At 36.2% G+C, this 22,379-nt stretch overlaps 1 protein-coding gene and 1 pseudogene across 1 annotated transcript in view; both read left to right on the top strand.

The window, feature by feature from the left end:
• LOC145266303 (uncharacterized) overlaps positions 1–22,379 on the top strand; it is a 215,242-nt gene that overhangs the window by 167,224 nt on the left and 25,639 nt on the right. The window contains exons 29-33 of the mRNA XM_080121854.1: positions 9,412–9,593; positions 11,876–11,966; positions 16,716–16,908; positions 17,539–17,714; positions 19,980–20,135. Coding sequence (XP_079977980.1) covers positions 9,412–9,593; positions 11,876–11,966; positions 16,716–16,908; positions 17,539–17,714; positions 19,980–20,135 — 798 coding nt within the window. The remainder of the gene's footprint in view (positions 1–9,411; positions 9,594–11,875; positions 11,967–16,715; positions 16,909–17,538; positions 17,715–19,979; positions 20,136–22,379) is intronic.
• Positions 871–1,035, top strand: LOC145266768 (U2 spliceosomal RNA; annotated as a pseudogene).

Below are 22,379 nucleotides of genomic sequence, written 5' to 3'. Positions count from 1 at the left end.
AATTTTCAGACTTTCTTTTTTTCTTTTTCTTTTTTTATTGATAGTAAACACATGAAACTCTAGTCCCGTTCGAAGTAATCTCCGGCTGCAATGCATTTGTTGTACCGTTCTAACAATTTTTGGAATGCCCATAGAAGTCTTTTTTGTGTGAACCTCATTACAGCCTCTTTCATCGCCTTTAATGTTTTCTTGAGCTCAGAGAATAACCAAAAGTCACAGGGAGCAAAGTCTGGGCTCTAGGGCGGGCGAGGAACTGTCTTAATGCTCGTCTTAATCAAATAGTTTGTGACAAAATAGAGTTGTGAAGTGCAATTTTGGGCAAATTTTTTGCATCTCCAGATCCTCACAAATAATTGTGTGTACAGTTCCCACACTGACATCAAACTGTGCACTTATTGTTTCTATAGACACAACGGTCCTTATTCATGAAATTCTTTATTTGGTCAATCAATCTAGTGTTCTAACATCCTTACTCCTCCCACACCTCTCATCATCCCTAACAGACTCCTTTCCTTCCTTTAATCTCTTATGCTACTCAAAAACTGATGCTCGATGCATAAAAGATGGTCCAAAAGCAGCCTGAGGCATTCTATACGTTTCTGTGGCATTTTTTCCAAGTTTAAAACAGAATTTTATTGCATATCGTTCTTCTAAAGTATCCTTACGTCCCGATTGCATTTTTTAAATTCACCAGCAGTAACAATCGGGCTTTAGTAGGGTGTATTCCAATTCCTGCTGTAGCTGTTCATTTGAACATGAAATCATAAAAATTGATCAGTCATTTCATAAGATGTATAGCAATAATATACTGAATTTTCAAGAGTCTACGACAATTTTAAATGCATGTACAAAAAAAGGCTTGCTTTTATTTTTTGTTCTTGGCCTTTTGGCCAAGATCAAAGTGTAGTATCTGTTCCGGCAGATGCTGCAAGCTATGACTAGTTATGACTGGCAAGGACCAGATGTGGGGGCGGCCCCACATGCCTGACCTTTAACCAGCTCCCATTTCCCACCTCTCGGGAGCTGGTCCCGTTTTCCCCTTCCCCCTCCCTTCACTCCTCACATTAAAAATCGGCCTTGTGCCTAATTTGCTCGATGGGGGAGCAAATAAATACCATCTGTTCCGGCAGATGCTGCAAGCTATGACTAGCTATGACTAGCAAAGACCAGATGTGGGGGCAACCCCACATGCCTGACCATTAACCAGCTCCCATTTCCCACCTCTCGGGAGCTGGTCCCCTTTTTCCCTTCCCCCTCCCTTCACTCCTCACATTAAAAATCAGCCTTGTGCCTAATTTGCTCGGTGGGGGAGCAAATAAATACCATCTGTTCTTCAGATGCATTTTTTGGTCTCGTTTAATGGATGAGAAATCCTTCATGACTGATACATTTTTTTTTTTTTTGTTACTGACCAGAGTGCCCCTTTTTGGGGAGCTGGTTTCTCCCAGCCTTACACACGTTAAAAACCGACCTCATGTCTAACTTACTGAAGGCACCTCGTGTGTTTGTGAAATGTTGTCTCAAATAAAAGACAAAAATACCCGTTGCTAGTTTCCCTGCAACAAACAAAATACCCACCTGTGGGAGACTCCGGAGTGGGTTTGTTTCCTGGTTATAGGTTGGAGTCCCCACTTTGTAGGCTGCATTGTGGAACCTATTATTGGGAAAGTTTGCACCTTTGATTACTCGAAGGTCGTCAGTAGATCGTACGGCGTAATAAAAGCAATCAACAATAAAGAACATTCTTTATGAGTACAGTTTAAAGAGACATTTAAAAGAAGCATGTTAAACCAGGTTTAACTACTTATCAAGGCCTAGAAACCACTCGAGGATAAGGGTTAAGAGTGTACAGTAATCAATTGAACAATATAGTAATCGGTAGTAATTGAAATTCGGTAAATTTGTTAAGTGGAACGACTCATCAAGAATTTGTTTACATTAGACTTGAAGACAACCATATTGTAGTCAGCTGGAAAGCAGGAAAACGGAAGACAATTCCACAGGCGTGCAGTTCTAAGAAAGAAGCTTTGTTCATGGAATCTACGTTTAGGTTTAGGCCCAGATAAAGAGTGGGGGGAATTAGTGATAGTGTTTTCAGCTAGGCGAGTGTTTCTTGTGAAAGTTTAGCGAGGGCGGACCATAGATTGAAGCTCAGTCGAACACTTTCCATGTAAATAATGGTAAAGTAGAAAAAAACTCGCAACATCTCTTCCGTGAGATAGAGGTTGCAGGGAAGAGAAAAGGGCATCTCCTACGAGGCTACGAAGTCTGTTTTACATATGTACAAGGAATATTTATTCGCACAGAAAGGTTACAAACATTCATCATCATCATCATCATCATCATCATCATCATCATGCAGTCCGTCAGCCTTGAGGATGACTAGTCGGAGCCTCAGTGCTTTATCCTTCGATACAGGACTTTCCACCTTGGCTCCTAACTTGCTTGCGCAGTTTAGGTGTAGTATCTTTTGCGCATCAGATAAACACCCTCTGAATCTCCAATGCTCATTTCCGATGGAGCAAACCTGCAACAACTGGCAGCAGAGGAGGCTGCAGCTTCTAGCTGAAAATAATCTCAGTGAGGTAGACAGTCGCCCTATCATGTCCACTACTACGCCTTTTTCTTTCTGGATGAGGTTCCATAGCCTTTTAAGGAAAACTGCAAGGCAGCAGTAGGATTTGAAGCCAGAGTTTCTATCACTTAGCCTTTTGCTGTGATAAGGCACACAAGGCAGTGGTGTTTGATTTTGGGGTTGGTTCTCCTAGTTTTCGCCCAACCAAGGGCACCCACAAGACAGTGGAGTAGGAGTTGATAGTGTGCCAACAAGTGTCCACACATCGGTGGGCCATAACGCACTACCTCTGGGGTCCCCTGCTACTCTGAGATCTCTTACAAGTTTAGCCTGGGGCTGCAAGGCACCCAGTTACCGTGTGTGGCCAACATGGAGGCACTGTAGGAGTCTTGATGATGGAGAGACTATGTACTGGCAGGGAAGACTTATGCATAGCTGCTCCCTTTTCACCGTGAGATTAACCAGCGGTGTTAGTTGGAAGCGATAAGGCGTGCAAGCATGAACTTAACACTAACTTGTACCTAACACACTAGATGCATTACATCCCCTGCCGGATTAAAAATCTAACACACACACACACACAGCATTACAGAGTTGATAAGTAAATGTGATGATTATTTAGTGTAAAAAATAATTCTGTATCGATATTAAAAAAATGTTTTTTGTTAAATATTATGACATGAGGAGTTATTTTGACTTAAAAAATATTTTATTAAATAATATAAAACGCTAATTAACACGTCCCAGGCTATTGTTTGCTGCAAGACTGTTACTGTTTATAGAAGCGCGTTTTGATCCAAAGTCAAATAAATATCTGACAAAGAGATCTTTCTCAAAATATCATATAACACGGATATCCTATCAGACCAGCTTCCCCAGATAATCACGATACAAATATAAATATAATGTGTATAAGAAATATATGAATATGTACACATATATTTGTAATTTGTATTAATAAAACTTTTTCACCTGCTTCAGTTTGTGTCTTTCCGTTACCTCTGCATTGTACTGCCTTCTACATATTTCATTTATTTTAAGCATTTTAAGTAGAGACAATCACATTTTAAATGCGTCCAAAGTCCATGAACTAATGCCAAGATGGCAGTAAATTAGCTGCTCACAAAAAAGGTCAACAATGACTTAAAAAGCGAATTGCCGGAATGTAATAAAGTTAAATCCCTTAGGACAACCCTTACTACCTGTCTCTTAATGGCAATTTTAAATTATCTCATATTTTAATTTTAAAAAAAAAGTAATGAATAATCATTACTTTTTCCTCCTTTCTTTGGCAGTGTGTCAGAAATTTGACAATTACATCATGCCTCCCATTGTATTTGTTTTAGCCCAATCAAATTTGTTGATTAATTTGCCGAGAAGGCATGCCTCCTACTGTCTTTGTTTTAGACCAATCAAATTGGTTAATTCTATTTCGATTCGCTTTCACATTTTTTTTTTTTTAGTTTTGTTTTGTTTTGTGCATGCATTCCTTTTCAGTTCCAGTGTTTAAATGTTTCCAAAGTCTGTGAACCAACGCTAAGATGGCTGTTATGAAACCTTGAACTTCATGAAAAGCCTTGACCTTGCTAACAAAAAAAAAACAGAACGTTATCAGCGAAACGAAATGAGAAATTGATTGAGTCAAACGGAAACTTCGCCGTCAATACAGTACATCTAGGGCTCTCTTCACTTCATATTTATTTGAATTTATATGGCGTGAAATAAATTTAGCAAGATACTTTGTGGCATCGCTTCCATCTATTCGGTCTAAATCTACGAAAAGAAAAGAAAAAATAAAAACTGAGTTTTTTTTTTTTTTTACAAAGTCAGAATTGCAAAATAAAGAAAAACAAATATTTTAAATCTTTATATTTCAGGAATATCGGTTTGATGTGTTTATAAGAGAAAGTTAACATAAACAAAAGAGAGAGAAAAAGAAAAGGTCCACAATCGTCCAAAGGAGTGACAAGGTCCGCTGTCGCCTGCCCCCCCCCCATACACACACAATAGAAAAACATTTTAACCGCAAGACGTCACACTGTATAATGACAACGTTAAAAAGAGACATCTGTTAAATAGACCCTCTATCTATATCTATCTGGTTGGGCTCCTTTCCAGGGCCAATGTGACTCTCTCTTCCATTAGCTGCCTCACATCTTCAGGATCACAGTTGGCATTATGTTTAATTTGCTGTATATACGTGGATCTAGGTTGTCCTATGCTCGTGCGCTTGTGCCGTGGAGTCTACAGCAGTACATTTCTCAGCAGCTCTTGCTTGCTCCTCTGCCAGTGATCGGCAAATCGTAAACGTCACTTCATGATGATACAAGATATGGCAGGTAAGTTGCCATAAAGTTGCTGCTTCGTAGGATGATCTTGCCAAAATATATTTAACACTATCCGTAGCATACAGGTGTACTTGCTGTCTAGCTTTCTTTTCAATCTTTTGGTGAGTGTCCAGGTTGTAGCAACGTAAATATAATTCAATAACTTGAGTGTTATTTCTTCCGCCCGTCACACCAATAATTTCCTGGGTAAGGTTGACACTGTTGTCCAAACTTCCAACTTCCAAACTTCTGCATACGTAATGCACCTTCTCTCAACTCCAAGCGAACTTCTGCTAATTCAACTTATTTCTTTGAAATCCCACTTCAAAATGAACATCCCTCTAAAAAAATCAACCCTCTTTTATCTCCAACCAGGAGCATCTCATTTGCATATCGGGTGGTCACATTGCAGGCATATAAAAAGATAAGGCAGCCATTTTTGTTTCATTCTTCTTCATTCATTTCATTCCACGACCGACCCATTGAATTATGCACACGTGCTAGTTAGGTAAACAAGGACAGGCTCCAGCTTTTCAGTTTGTCAGTTAACCTTGAAGTCAATACTGACCACAGCTTCTCCAATGCTTTTGAGATGTCAATGTCGATATCTCTCACTGTCGAGCCTATGTTGGTACCCAGGTATGTAAACTCAATGACTTTGTTCATTGTTGTTCCATCTAGAACTTTGATCTCCCCCAACCCCGGGGAGCAGCATGACAGTGGCGCACCTTGGCGGAAGAACTAAAGAATCAGTCAACGACAGAGCACAATGAACACATACCTAATCAAGCTCTAGTCCATCACCTTACAGCTGCTAAACTTCTGACCGAGTAAAAATATGGATTTAGGCAAGCCCGTTCCACAACAGATATCCTAACTGTAATCTCTGAATGTATAAACCATTTACTCGACAAAGCAGAGGGAAGGTAGAGCGGTAGTCTTAGATATATCTAAGGCTTTTGACAGGGTATGACATAATGGTCTTCTCAGGAAAATCAGATCATATGGCATCACTGGAAGAATGCTTGGCATAGTTAAATCCTTTTTAAATAAGAGAAAGATCCATATAACAAGCACAAAAGGAAAACAAATGAACACATATCTAAGGAAATGGCAGAAACACTAGAGGATGACCTCCAATCTGTAATGGAATGGGAACAAAAATTGATGGTCACCTTCAATGCTGCCAAAACAAAATTTATCTCCTTGAATAATTACAAGAAACCTTTTCTACGACTAATAGCAATGGCCAAGAACACATTACCTGAAAGTACTTCCTTTAAACTCCTCGGCTTAACGTTTATGGGGAACATGAACTGGAATATATACATTAAGAGCATTGCCAAGGCTGCTGCAAAGAAGATGAGCTCTCTTTACCGTGCTAGAAAGGTACTTATGCCTGAAAGTATCCTGTATCTCTATAATGCCACCATTCGCCCATGTATGGAGTACTGTTGTCACATTTGGGCTGGTGCATCTGCTACTTGGCTCTCATTCCTGGACAGGGTTCAAAAGAGAGTCGCCAACCTGATAGGTTCTGAACTGTCATCTAGGCTTCAGCCTCTGTCCCATCGACGAAATGTTGCATCCCTCTGCCTGTTCTACAAGTACTTTAATGGTTAATGCTTTGACAAACTACAAGCATTTGTGCCCCCTCGACATAAATACCTCCGACAAACCTGACAAGCAACTAAATCCCACCCCTTCTCAGTAGAGATTCCTAGGTGTAAGAAAGCCTTCTACTCTAATAGTTTCTTCCCAGAACCTGCTAGACTTTGAAACTCCCTTCCGGGATTCTGCTTTCCCAACTGTACTGACATGCAGAAGTTCAAGTGTAATTTGAACAGACATCCTGCTACTCATCACCCTTCATTATATCCCTGCAACTTATATCCACTTCAAAATGGCACTTTGCCTTGTTTGAGGTGAAAATTGAATTTTAAAAAAAAAAAACACTGAGTGGAAGAATCAATCACTGATCAAAGGTCAGGATCAACTGGGAGAAATTTCACCTACCACAATTCGAATTTAGCAAAGTCGATGGCTGAGCATATATCCTGTTAAGTATTGAGCCATTCTGTAGAACAAAGATGGCAGTAGTAAATGCAGTTGGCGAAGAATCAATGCAGTTACAATCTCGAATGTTGAGTGATTCTATGGAACAAAGATGGCAGCAGTAAATCCAGTCGGTGAACAATCAATGCAGTCCGTATCAGCAGTGGTTCAGTCGTGTCAAAACTGAGATTGATAGTGAACTGAATGGAATCCAAAATTAGATATTTTTATAAAGAGGTCGAAGGATTCTCATTGGTTGATTGTCCTAACGCATAGTTATAAATAAGATCATCCAAATTCTGGGAGTCATACTCTCCATATTCATTTGTGCTGAAGATGAGTATCCTTGCAGCTTCGGCGGCTTGGAGACTGGGTAAAAAGTACCGGTCAAGAATCCGTACATGAAACTCAACATGACAGGTGCAGGGCCGGGAACTGGTCCAGTACCTGTCGGACTGAGGTACGCCACCTGGATATCATCTAGGAAGTCCACCCTCCCAGGCCTTGCCACCTGGCTTTCAGGTGGAGTAAGTTTATTGCTATTGGCTGAAGCGGCCCAACCGGGAATGCCTACGGGGATACTCAGGCAATTTTTGTCGAGGCAAAAGTGCCCCTCCTTTAGGGGAGTTGGCCTATCGTTCACTTTCCGACCTTGTGTCACATAATGCTCTGGTGGGGCGCATTCAAATATCTACTCTTCATATTCATCAAAAATATTTTAATACTATTGCATTTCATTTGTGGACATAGCTCACACAGGTGATATTATCTGAACTATCGAAAGATTCAATGTGACCCGATCATACAACAATAGTAGTCTCTTACGTCCAAGAGTCATAGTAACTTATTTGGCGTGAATAAAAGTAACAGAAATTTACAATTCTTTTTTTTAAGATTTAACGTTTAGAAAGATTAGACGAGTGTGAAATTGTTTTTAATTTTTAATAAATATTGTTATTTATTAAAAATTAAAACGAATTTTTCTCTTTTTTTTTTCCAAATTTATGAATAGTACAATATTTATCTTCAGAAAATTGGACAGATGTTCTTTTGTTTTCGTTTTCTTTCTTTTTTTCTTTTCTTTTCCTTTTTCTTCCTCTTATTTGCAATGATGGAGGTAATCCCTGGCATGACTTGAGGTGTTTGGAGTTAAGTCAAAATGATGTTTGTTTTTCCGATTACAGCGTTTTGGTGTCTATAATAAAAAGAAATAGACTGTTTAAAATTTAAAATTAAGATTTAACGGTTAGAAAGGCCAGACAAGCGTGAAACTGTTTTTAATAAATACTAGACTATCCGTGACCCGTTGGGTCAGTATGTTATATTAGCTATGGAATTCATGTATGAGCGTGACACTTGTGACATAAAGAAAATAGTTTGTTTTTTTTACATAACAGAAACATTTCTATGAAAGTATATTAAAATGAAAAATCACAGACGGATCACTCAAACATAAAAAAAAAAAATCATCCCTATTCGTGTAAAGTTATCTATTTTTTCGAATAATCGCTCAAAAATCGAAAATTAAACATGATTTTCCTACGAATCGAATGCCGACGAAAGTCATTTAGCAGCAAAAACGCACATGAACCTACCGATGAGAAATATAAGAATGAAAAACCCATATTGGAATCCTTCAACCAAGTTATAGAAACTTAAAATATAAAAAAAGAAATAATTAATAAAACCTGAAGCAAAAAAATAAAACCTAAATAAATAAAATAAAATAAAATAAAACTAATATTGAAACAGATGTGTCAACAAATTCACCGTTCTCACACAACTATTTTGTATCTAGAAATGTAAATAAAAAATAAAAAGAAGGAAGGAAGGAAGGAAAAGGGACGGATAGAGAGTAGTAGTAGTAATAATAGTAGTAGTAGTAGTAGTAGTAGTAGTAGTCTTGGCTTTACTACAATTGTTCTTATGTTTGTCAACAGGTTAAAGTTGTTTAGTTGTAAGAAAATAGCGACAGTATAGTTGTAAAAAAGAATAAAACACCCTCACTCTTCCCATGTTAAATAATAATTTCGAAATAATAACGTTAATATTTCAGTGCACAGGTCAAAATCTGCAAAAGAAGCAATTTGTGTTTATTTGTTTACGTTGTTATGGGTTAATGTTTATGTGCGCATGCGTGATGTCGTAAACCGGAAAGTGGGTTACATCACTCGTTACAAGGTCATTTGAGTTTTATAATTTTATAGATTGCTATTTAGTAAAACTGAATTATATTTAGTAAAACGGAAAAAAAAAATAAAATTGAATTTTTTTTTCATTTATTTTTAATAAATAGCAATATTCAAATAAAAAAAAAACAATTTCACACTGGACTAGTCTTTCTAATCGGTAAATCTTAATTTGTTATCGAGTGTTTCAAATGGTGAATTTCTTTTTATTATTTATTTTTATGTTTGTTTTAATCTGTTATCTTTTATTTTACTTTTTTTACAGCTGTTAATAGATAAAAAGATAACATTTGGCAAGATGGGTTCAATGAACGCTTACCTGGCAACGGATGATATTAACAGATTGACCCCTGACAGTGTCTTACAAGGGGCCGCGGTTTTGGGAAAGCATGTAAATGAGCAGTCAGTGTTCGACGCGATTGGCAAGAAGATATCTGAGTTAAATGGGTAAGCAAAAAATGTAATTTGGTTCAATCTACACTGTATAGAAATACTAGCAGGCCATTTGGCGTTAACCAGTCGTAAAATATGTGAGTCAGGTATGATAACTAGTAGACCAGCTTATCACGATCTTTAAAACGTGTTTGCAAACTTCGTGAAACAGATAAAATATGATGACCCCCCCCCAAGTACCAATATTTAAATTTTGACCCATTAGCGGCCCTTTATATATATATATATATATATATATATATATATATATATATATATATATTAGACATTAAGAGGAGATTATAGATAGATATATAAATTCCCGTTCAATATACACCTTTCAGGATAAAGCTAGAACCCAGAACTAGATAGAATCGAGCAATTGCATCGACAACGGACAACGCCAGACCCAAAGTGGGTTTTGATGTACTGCATCTCATCAGTGACGTGCTCCGACATAGGCGCGAACCCAGATCGTCGCACTCATGAAGTGTGCAATACTGACGACCTAACGAAATGGGCCACGGCGCAATCTATTGACTATGCCTCGATTTTTTTAAATTCTTATATTTTCATCCAGTTCTACAGTCTACGATGTGACGAGCAACGCGTCACATACAACTAAGATAGTTACTGCTGGTATGCAGGCGGTAGATATCACATCTTACAAACTTAACTGAAATTAGCCGACTCCCCAGACACGATTACGGAACAACCTTATTTGTTGAGGGACATCACGTCCCTACGAAGGATGACCCGCTTTTTTCTACATATATTAGACATTAAGAGGAGATTATAGATAGATATATAAATTCCCGTTCGTTGGGTCTGGCGTTGTCCGTTGTCGATGCAATTGCTCGATTCTATCTAGTTCTGGGTTCTCGCTTTATTCTGAAAGGTGTATGTGAACGGGAATTTATATATATATATATATATATATATATATATATATATATATATATATATATATATATATATATAAGCACTACACCGATGAAGACTGAAGGACCGGTTGAAAATTATGTACTTATAAAAAAAGTTTTTTTAATTTTTTTTCATAATATTATTTTGTATTCCTGCACGTCACCAATTGAAAACGAATAAAGAAAAGTTATAGCTTTTATACTTTTCGTATTCTTTTTTATTCATATATATATATATATATATATATATATATATATATATATATATATATATATATATGAATAATAATATATATGAATAATAATCGCAATTGCGGTGGGCTGGTCATGTATTGAGGATGCCCGATGACAGAATTTCAAAAATTGCGATGTACAGTCAATTTGAGGGTGGTAAAAGAATTGTCGGACGTCCTTGGCTTAGGTACAAGGACAAGTTGAAGAGTAACTTGTCTGCAGTGAACATACCATACAGGAGTCTTGAAGATGAGGTGAATGACCGAAAAGGATGGAGATCAAGGTGTTTTGAAGGTCTCCAGAGGTTTCAATCTGAAAGCTTAACGCAACTGAAAGAAAACAGAGTAAGAGCAAAACGTCTACCAGCCGCACCAATATCTGCAGCATTAAATCCACATTCATGTTCTATTTGTGGCCTTGTTTGCAAGTCCCTTGCTGGACTAAAAAGTCATCAGAGGCGAAAGCATAAATGAGTTTTAGAAATATGGGTTGTCCGAACCTCATACGTCGAAATCGACGGGAGAGTCCATCATATATATATATATATATATATATATATATATATATATATATATATATATATATATATATATATATATATATATATAAGCACTACACTGATGAAGACTGAAGGACCGGTCGAAAATTATGTACTTATAAAAAAAGTTTTTTAATTTTTTTTCATAATATTATTTTGTATTCCTGCACGTCACCAATTGAAAACGAATAAAGAAAAGTTATAAGCTTTTATACATTTCCATTCATATATATATATAATTCAAACATTGCCATGTTGAATATATGGTTAAGTGGCAGTTTTAGTCATTAAGAACTGCTTTAAAGCTTCACTGCTCACTCATTTTTCTACCAAATTTCAAACAATTATTTCAGTTTATAGATCACCTTCTCAGCTATATTGTGAAAAAAAATTCATTCGTTTTTAATGATTGGTTTGGTTGCTTTTCAGCATATCAACCCTTTTTAGGTTATTTAATGCAGGATACAGTAATTTTGGAAAAAAAAAAGTTTTTATGGTTCAAGTTCTTTATATTTTCAAATATTTATTCATGATGTTTGGTTTGGTTGTTTTGTATAGGAAAATTGTTGGTTTTATTTTTGTTTTTCTTTTTTCTTTAAAAGCTTTAAAGATCGTTCCACTTTCACGGCAGATCAGGTCGAACAAGCAAGCATCTTCACCGCTGCTATGAGTGACACCAACCAAATCCCAAAAGTAGGTACCAACAATTTCTTTTTGTGATGACGAATGAAATATTTCAAATTTTAGTATGAGGGATTATTTTCTTATATAAATAAGTTCCCACTTCTTTGCTGCAAATGGACACAGGTAATGATTTCTTTTTTTATGGTTTTCACTTGAAACAAGACACTGTGCCACTTGGAGGTAAGGAGCATTTATTGAGTTTTAAGTAATAATCTTTTAAGTAATACTCTCTTGTCAATTTATATATATACATATATATATATATATATATATATATATATATAATAAAAAAATTACGATAAGTTTACCAAGGTAATCAAAATGATAAACTTAAAATATATTATAAATATTAAAGAGTTAATATTTACAAGTAAAATAAACTCAGCCAGATGTAAAAGCTCAATAAAACCGAAAAGGAAATAGAGCTTATAATATGAACAAATTCATTTGTTTCATTTGTTCATATATATATATATATATATATATATATATATATATATATATAGTCATCTACATACAGTACTGTTTTGCTGTATCACAGCTCATCAGTGTGGCTAGACAGGTAAATACTCCAAGCCAGGATCGAAACCCCACCGCACAAATGACAGTCAAAGGTTCTAATCATTACACTAGTGTTGGGACGATTGATCAGAATCGGAAAAATCGGAAGATTTGAGGGCATCGATATCGGAATCGGTATCGGAATCGGAAAAATTGATGCCTGTTTTCTGATGCCAAAACGATTCTTTTAATTGTCTCTTTTTATTTAATTTTGTTTAAAGTAAAACCTTCCATTGCTGGTAATAATAAAATAATAAATATTTATTGATTTTAAAATACCAGTCAGGTTAAAATCGATAGATCATCCTCCACAAGTGTATTTTAACGTTCAGGAAAATATCTGCATATTTAACATGTGTTGTTTAACAAAGGTCGGGGAAAATAACAATCTTATAGTTAAATAATTAGAGATTTATAAAGAATCGGAATCGAAATCGGTAATTGTATCAGTATCGGGAACTTTGCACAGAATCAGTAATTGTATTAGAATTGCGAAAAACATTGGAATCGTCCCATCAATAATATATATATATATATATATATATATATATATATATATATATATTAGTGATGGGACGATAGTATACATATATATATATATATATATATATATATATATATATATATATATATATATATTAGTGATGGGACGATAGTATATATATATATATATATATATATATATATAACTACTTCATTTACTCACATAAATTTATACGAAAGTATAGATTAATGCGTAAACTTTAAGTATTTACTTCAAAAGTGCTCAATACATAGGTAGAGCTAGTTAGTAATTTATAAAATATATATCGCGATTAAGCTACACTGAATATTCGGCGTTTCATCCACTCTAGGATTCCTCAGGCTTATGCGCGAATTCTGTGGTTGTTTATCGTTTTTATATGGTCCTCTTCTATTGAGGATTTTGTTAGTCAATCAGCTTTCTAGTATCCACCGCGCCCCTTCCTATCAGCCAATGGGCATGCACTTTATCGAACAAAGAATCTGTTTTAAAACTAGGTTAGTGGTTTAAGGCAGACTTTTTTCTTTTTCTTTTTTGTTAATTTATATATAAATATACATATGTGTACATACATATATACACATATATATAAATATATATACATATATGTGTGATCGTTTATGTATATTCATGTTTATTTAATTTATTTATTTGTTTATTTATTTGTTTTATTTCTATTGTTTTTGTTAGTTTTAAAACTATTTTGTATCGCTATCCTAGAGTAAATTTTATTTTGTGAACACAGTTATTTGTTATTTCTCGTCTACAGTTTAATAGATTTTGGGGTTCTTTAAAGTACAGGATAGCAAATTTTTCATGAAGGCATAATCTACATGGGTCGTCTAAATACCTACACGTGGTAGCTTGTCTTATCATTTTCCATTTGACTACCGGCGAATGTCCGCTTTCTTTGAGTTCCCAGTATTTATTCGCTAGTGTTGTTTTTATACGGTGTTTTTTATTGTTGAATGTACTTTTGTGGTCATAGTATCGGGTTTTGCTAATGTTGAGTGCGTCAGCAATTTTTTTTGCTATATATATTAATATCCTTAATTAGATTTGTATCTGCTTTTTTATAGTTGTTGATAATGTTTTCATGTAGTAGGTGCTTTTGTTTATGGATCTTGTAAAAGATTTGTGTTTTATCAGCTTTGACATACAATGATTTAGAGATTTTTTGGGTTTTTTTTACATAGGCATCATCACTTATCAAGGCCGATAGGCCACTCAAGGATAAGGGTTAAAGAGTGTAGAGTAGTCAAAAGGACAATATAGTAATCGATAGTAATGGAAGTTCAGTAAATTTATTAACTTAAGTGGAACGGCTCATCAGAAACTTGTTCACGTTGGAATTGAAGACAACCATATTATAGACGGCTGGAAAGCAGGAAAACGGAAGACAATTCCACAGGCGTGCAGTTCTAAGAAAGAAGCTTTGCTCATGGAATCTATGTTTAGGTTTAGGCACAGATAAAGAGAGGGGGGGGGGGAATTATTGATAGTGTTTTCAGCTAGACAAGTGTTTCTTGTGAAAGTTTGGCGATGGGGGACCATAGATTGAAGCTCAGTCGAACACTTTCCATGAAAATAACGATAAAGCAGAGACAAACTCGCAACATCTCTTCTGTGAGATAGAGGTTGTAGCGAAGAGAAAAGGACATCTCTCACCAGGCCACGGAGTCTATTTCGAACCCTATCAAGGCAGGACAAGTCTTTTCTAGCAGCTCCTGCCCAGATGTGGCAACAGTATTCCATCCTTGGACGTACCTGGCTCTTATATAGGTAGAGAATAGCATCAGCAGTGAGATATCTACTGGATCGATAGAAAGATCCCACCATTTTTCCAGCGGCCTTGGCAACAGATTTGATATACGTGTTCCATTTAAGATTAGGAGTAATGGTCAAGCCCAGAAGCTTGTCAAAACTTGAGGCCTCCTGAAGACGAGAGCCATTCATTTCAATTGATGACAAATGTGAATTAGAATGTTGATGATGTAAAGAGAGAAGCTTGGTTTTAGATGCATTAAAAGTAACCAGCCACTCCTTTCCCCATTGTACTACGTGCTCAAGATCAGAGGAGAGAGAATTGGAGAGAACTTAGTCGTTTACTGTCTTAGATGTGCTACCATAGATGGTAGTGTCGTCAGCATAATTTTCTACAATAAACCTGTTATACTTAGTGTGTGGGTTGACCATCATGTAATCTGGATTGATTTATACTGAATATGTTCCTCCAGGGATATATCGCTTTCTCTCTCTTTTTTTTTTTTTTTTTTTTTTTTTTTTTTACATAGGGGTCGTCGCTTATCAAGACCCGTAGGCCACTCGAGGATAAAGGTTAATGTGTTAATGTTTTTGACTAGTTAGCCTTGGTGGTGCTGGAATGAGTTTTTTTTTCTGTGGTTAAAGGATACTTTGTTTGTAAGTTCCATGAGGTCTGTTTCAAAATCGTGGAGTTGGTCAACAGTTGGGGCTGTATCTTGATTGACAAATCCATGGTAATCCGTGTGGTTGTCTTTTATGTGTCTATCCTTCAGGGAAAAATATGCCTTCCATCGCATTCTTCTCATTAATTCTTCGATTCTTAGGGTGAGGTGTAACAGATAGTTTCTGTTGCTTGTCGTGGATATGTTTTTAAGGGACAAGTTGAAGTTCACCTTTTTCATAATAATGGTAACAATCCAAGTTTTTAGGGTATAGTGCTCAACTGAGTAGGAACAAAATTTAGCAGAACTGGTAAATAGTAAAACTTAAAGAAGGTGCTCAATACTATTGAAGAGCAAATATATATATTTTTAATTTATTACTGTTTTATCTGTTTAGTTATACATGTTTCTGCTATCGAATCGTATCAGCAATCCAGTAACTTCGTCAGACTTGGGCAGAAGTGATTATTATGATTTGAAAAGACGATATTAGAAGAAGACGATTAATATATATATATATATATATATATATATATATATATATATATATATATATATATATATATCGTGTATATTTAGGCAGCATTTTTTTATTTAAACAAACATTGCTAAAGAAACAGAGAGATTTTGTTTAGTTATACTTTTTTATAATTACAATTTTTTATGGTGATTTTTGTCTATAGATAAAAGGTATTAAAAATTTCCCATCGTTAGATTTGTCACGATTTTTTTTTTTTTTTCCATCTTTTGTCAAGACATCATCAGGGGAATATGTAAGATTTAGTTGTGCTGACAGGCGAATGCTTGTTAGTAGCAGTGGCAGTCGGAAAATGTGGTGAAGCCGTTTTTGCTGAGTGGGGAGGGAGGGGGTGTCTAGTTTTGAGGTTAGAAAGGGAAAAGGGGTTATAATAGGCATTTTAAAATGTTTTGGCTGGTTTGAAAAGAAACCATATTTAGGACAGGTTTCTGAGTTCTTATATATACCGCTTCCAAGATTTTTCATATTTTAACGTTGGTTTCATGGTGTATTATTTGTGTGTTGCTGACTAAGATTTCTCTGACTTCGGAGGGGTGGGGAGCAGTTATGTATTTTTTTTTTTCTGTAAATGTTGTGTACGCAAATAGTTACGATTTAAAAAAGAAAAAAATAGTTACACATTCTTAAAAAGTGATATTAGGTTCGGAAGTAGGTGATCATTGCATTGGGTAGGCAATTGCTTTAATGTAATCTCATTTTGTTTCTTTCAGGATAGTATTAAGAAAGCATTTGGAAGTCTTGCTAAATATACTGATGCCTTAATTGTGCGGAAACATTTGTGCCTCGCTGACAACAGAGCGGCGAGTGAGTGCAATGAAATGGATCCAATAATCGACAAACTCGTCGACCTCCTCCTCGCATCCACAGCTCCTCCTCCGAGTGCTCGCCGGAAAAGAAGCACAGGTGAGTTTTTCTTTTTTCGTTTTCGTTTTTGTTTTTGTTTTTGTTTTACTCACCTCCACCCCTAAGAAGCCATATCGTCACTTGGACGTAAGGGGTTACTATTTGGGAACCGTGCCTAGGAAAGATTAACAAGATGTTGGTTTACATTACATTTAAACTTCTGCATATCAGTACAGTCAGGGAAGCGGGTAGCAGGAAGGGAGTTCCAGATTCTAGCTGTTTGAGGGAAAGAAACTATTAGAATAGAAAGCTTTCTGGCATTTGGGGGCATCAACAATGAAGGGGTGAGATCTTATTCCATTAAAATATTTGTAAAACAGGCACAGAGATGCAATATTGCAGCGATGGGACAGAGGTTGGAGCTTAGTTGACAAAGTGGGACCTATTAGATTGAAAACTTTTCTGAACCTTATCCAAGAGGGAGAGGCTAGTGGTAGATGCACCAGCCCACATGTGGCAACAATACTCCATGCATGGGTGAATGGTGGCTTTGTAGAGGTACAGGATACTCTCAGGTGTGAGTAGTCTTCTAGCTCGATAGAGGGAGCCCACCTTCTTTGCAGCAGCCTTGGCGATATTAATCCTCATCTTAAAATCCATTTTTGTTTTTGTTTTGTTTTTTTAATTCAGTTTCCTGTAGATGTTCTGATCTAGTGAGTCTTGGATCGGCTGCCGTCCAGGTTTCTGCTTCTGATCTGTCCAACATGATCTGTACGACTAATTTTGATGAATGTATGGGCGGACTCAGCCAAATAACGGCCTGGAAGAATGACCAACGGAAAGTTTTTGCAGATAAAGCAATTGCGGTAAGTCTGCTCAGCAAAGAGCTGAATTATGCAGAAAAATCCAGAAGTTGAGGAAGAAATATCTGCCCCAAATGATGGTGGTGGTGGTGGTGGTGGTGGTGGTGGTGGTGGTGGTGGTGGTGGTGGTGGTGGTGGTGACGATGATGATGACGATGATGATGGATGATGACGATGATGATGATGATGATGTGTCACCAAATATAGTAATGACAATTTTATTGCTCCTGGACAACACTGAGTAAAACAAAAGTTTCTGTGATTTCCCTCCTCTCGCCTCACTTATCAAATATAATATTGGAATATAGTAGTAAGGTAAAAATAAAAATATGCAGAGAAATAACGTTGATACTGACAATTTTATTGCTCCCAGACAACACCAAGTTTGTTTCTGTTCCTCACTATTAAATACAATGCATAGTGGAACGATAAAATTGTCACCCTAAAGAAAACAACGCAACAGCTTTATTGATTGAGATTGTCCGACTGACTTCCTCATCTTGGTTGTTATCGTCACAACGTTTCGGCCGTTTTGATGAGGAAGTCAGTCCGACAATCTCAATCAATGAAAACACCTCATCTCAAAAATACAGACAATTACAACAGCTTTATTTTAAAACTTTTATTGAAAAAAATCAATTCAGTTAACTTGATTATGTATTAGAGCTGACATCTATTGAATGTAGCCGCCTTCAGCCTCAATCACCACCTCGATATAGGTCCAGTACCGGGAGCATGCCATTTTCTACAAGCACCGGCGAGAGCTTGGCGAATACTCGGCAAATAGTTGGCGATCAGGTTGGCTTTGATGTTCTCGATATATAACCAAACAAAGTCGTCCAATGGGTTGAGGTCGGGAGAGCAGGTGAGCCAGTAAAAGTGGGGTACAAAGTCGTAGGACTCCTTCTGAAGCAAAGCCGAGTTCTGATGCCACACTTAGGGTTACCTAGCAGCCACCTGATTGAACCAGGGGATCACCACACTCTTCAGTCCAAAAAAGACCCCGGCTTGCCTTTAGAAGGAGTACTTTGACTTTGTACCCTTCTCTCACAGCCCTCCCCCATCCTCCCCCGACCTGAACCTGCTGGACGACTTCGTTTGGCCATACGTCGAGAACATCACCAACATGACCTCCCACAACACCAAAACCAGCTTGATCACCGCCATTCACTGATTAAAAGTCACTCTGTGTGTGTGTGTGTGTGTGTGTGTGTGTGTGTGTGTGTGTGTGTGTGTGTGTGCGTGCGTGCGTGCGTGTGTATGTGTGTGAGTTCCTTCCTCATAGATTCCAAAACAGTTGGGTCTATTTTTTGCAAATTTCACACAATGATAATTCACATGTCTGGCAGTGTTCTTAGATACGTTTTGTACAGAAATTCATCCGATAAGTATCGGAAATCGAAAAAGTCCCATCTTAAAAATAGCTTTTTTTTCTCTGATAGATAAAAAAAAAATAATTTTTACAGGGGAATATTTTTCATTACACGGGCAAGGGAGATAATAAAATCTCAGCAAATCATTTCTTACAAAAACAAATTTATTATAATCTAGAGATATAGCTTAGTGGCGGGGCATTCGACTGCAGATCGAATGATCCCCTGTTTAAGCCCTGGTATACCTCACCGTTTCATTTTATATTTTTATTATTAATGAACCCATTTAAAATCGCTGCAAATCATTTCTTACAAAAACAAATTTATTATAATCTAGAGATATAGCTTAGTGGCGGGGCATTCGACTGCAGATCGAATGATCCCCTGTTTAAGCCCTGGTATACCTCACCGTTTCATTTTATATTTTTATTATTAATGAACCCATTTAAAATCGCTGCAAATCATTTCTTCGTTTGCAAATTTTAAAACTAAACTAAACATTAATCAGAAGATACTTTTCCAGGGTATTTATTGTGAAGCCCAAATATCAGCTGACGTGATATTGTAAACAAACACTGACGGAATCTGATGAACGACATTATCATTATTATTTTTTTAATTTTTTATTTTTTTGTTTTTTTTTTTTTGTTTTTTGGGTTTTTTTTTTTTTTGTTTTTTGCGAATTAGTCCATGAACAGATTCCTTGTAATATGTGCATACATTAAAATATTATGTTTAAGCGTATTGTATGACCGGGCAACGCCGGGCTGCCAGCTAGTTTTAAAATATATTTAATTTGAAAATAAACATTAAAAATCATTTAGAGTCTTCTGTTTAATGAGATGATCCCCAAAGAGGGCTCATAAATAACAATTTTCTTTTATTTTCAACTCAGGCTTGGGGCCAACCAAGTAGCTGGAACTCAACTCATATGAGCGTAGCTAGCGCGATTATACCTGGCTTGACAACTGACCAAATTAATGCGTTAGCATCATTGTCTCGCGATAATGCATTCGAAGTTGGAAAACAAAACAACTGGGAATCTGCAAAGGTAAGTCTTTCTTTTATTTATTTGCGGACTGTTATCCTCATCTTCATAGTTTGTTTTATCACGTTTCGACCAACTTATCCTCTGGCCTTCTTCAGTTTGCATAGCTCGGCCACTTAGATACAAAGGGGAAAAAACATTGAAAGAGTGAAAAATAAAATAGCTGAAACAAACAATGGTAAATACTTATGATAACAAAGAAAGATGACCTTTTTCAAACGTAAGAGATTACATAATAAAAGTTATATTAAAGTGATTTTCTCGTTATCCGACGCCATCTTGTTTTTCTTTCTTTTTTTTTTTATCTCCATTTCTTCTTGTTCTTGCTCTGTCCGACATTCGCATTTTTTGTGTGTGTTCTAACTTTTTTTTTTTTACACGGTGGTCACCACTTATCAAGGCCCGGAAGCCACTCAGGGATAAGGGTTATTGCAAGTACATTACGTTACGTTATTTTTAAGTATTTTTTTCTATTAAAAAATAAAGCTATCGGAAAGCCTGCAGAGTTAGAACTGTTTTGGAGTTGCATAACTTTTCGACTCCAAAATAGAGTCGGTCAAAATTCTGGAACACCATAATGAGTTCTTTGTATTCTATGATCATTAATTAATAAATACTGAAATTTTCATAAAAATTGGTTGATTTCCTAAATTTTTATGAATTTTTAAGTGCATGGAGGGGGTCTGCAACTGCAAAAAAAAATGCTCGATAAGTCGTAACATTGTTAAATAATAATGAAATTATGTCATTAATGTGCTTCCGTACTTCTTTGAATTTTGCCGCCATGACTTTGTTTTGACACGAAACTAATCTTGTTTCTACCATGGCCATATTTTTGGATAATTATTACCCTTTTTATCAAAAGTTAAGTACATTTATTGTATTAATTCATTATTTTAAGACTTTAACTTAATACTTCACTTGGAAATAATTCGAGAAAACTTATATTTCTCTTGCCAAAAATATATAAACACGATATTTGTGATAATGAATTTTTACGTGAAATATACGGTTTTCAGATTTGAGATAAAATTATTCCATATATTTTTTATTTCATACGCTATTTTTTCTTTGGGAAATTAACTTTAAGCTGTAATATTTTAAACATAATCAAAAAATAACCGAAAATTTTTAAAATATTATGATTAACCGGCGTTCAAAACCAGGTCCCATACCTAAGCAGCCATTAAAATTTCCCGTACCTAGTATTTATTTACAAGGCTTCAAAGTATCAACCGCCAGTGAACAAATGTATTTTGTAGTTACGGATGTATAAAACACTCTTATGTACAACGTATGTCCTGTTGTCTGCGTGCATACATAAAAGCTCCCCAATCTGCTCCGCGCTGTATACTGTCGTCAACTGAAAACTAATGTTAACTATCTCAAAACTTCTAAATATATTGACTTCAGGATTGGAAATCCTATGTCCGGTCTTTCTTTTTATCATTATTATTGCATTTTCACCCCAGACAAGACACAGTGCCACTTTGATGTAGGGAGCTACTATTTGGGACATAAATGCAGGGACACTATGTAGGGAGTTTCGCAGCAAGATGTCTGTTTACATTACACTTGAACTTCTGCATGCCAGGAGAGTCGGGAAAGTAGGACCCGGAAGGGAATTCCAAAGTTTAGCAGTTCTGGGAAAGAAACTATTAGAGTAGAAGGCTTTCTGGCATCTGGGGATTTCTTCTGTGTAGGGGTGGGATTTTGCTGCTTGTTGGGTTTGCCAGGGGTATTTACGTCCAGGGGGTACAAGAGCTTGTAGTTCGTCAGAGTGGCCATACTCAGATGACTCACCACAACCACTATCAATAATTCCCCCCCCCACTTTTTATCTGTACATAAATCTAAATGCATATTCCATGAAGAAAGCTCTTTCCTAGAGCTGTCCGCTGGCCTGCTTTCCAGCTGACTACAATATGGTTGTCTTCAAGTCTAATGCAAACAAGTTTTTTCTTAATCAAATTATACACACTTTCCGCCACTAACGATTACAGTACATTCATTAACCCTTATCCTCGAGTGGTCTTCGGACCTTGATAAGTGGTGACTCACTTGTAAAAAAAAAATCCTACTTCCGATATTAATTCTAACCATTGCCATGACTTTTTGTACTTTTTCTTTCTTTTATGAATCACTTCCTTACACTCCCTGGCAGTCATACGTTCATAGTATCACATTGGTATATTATGATTTTAACTATTGTAACATTCTTGTTTTTTTTTTTCTTTTTGTTTTGTT

The sequence above is a fragment of the Euprymna scolopes genome, chromosome 41 (genome assembly GCF_053919585.1).
Source record: "Euprymna scolopes isolate OS-2025 chromosome 41, ASM5391958v1, whole genome shotgun sequence".
NCBI classification, from domain to species: Eukaryota; Metazoa; Mollusca; class Cephalopoda; order Sepiida; family Sepiolidae; genus Euprymna; species Euprymna scolopes.
This window is presented reverse-complemented; position numbering and strand designations above follow the sequence as displayed.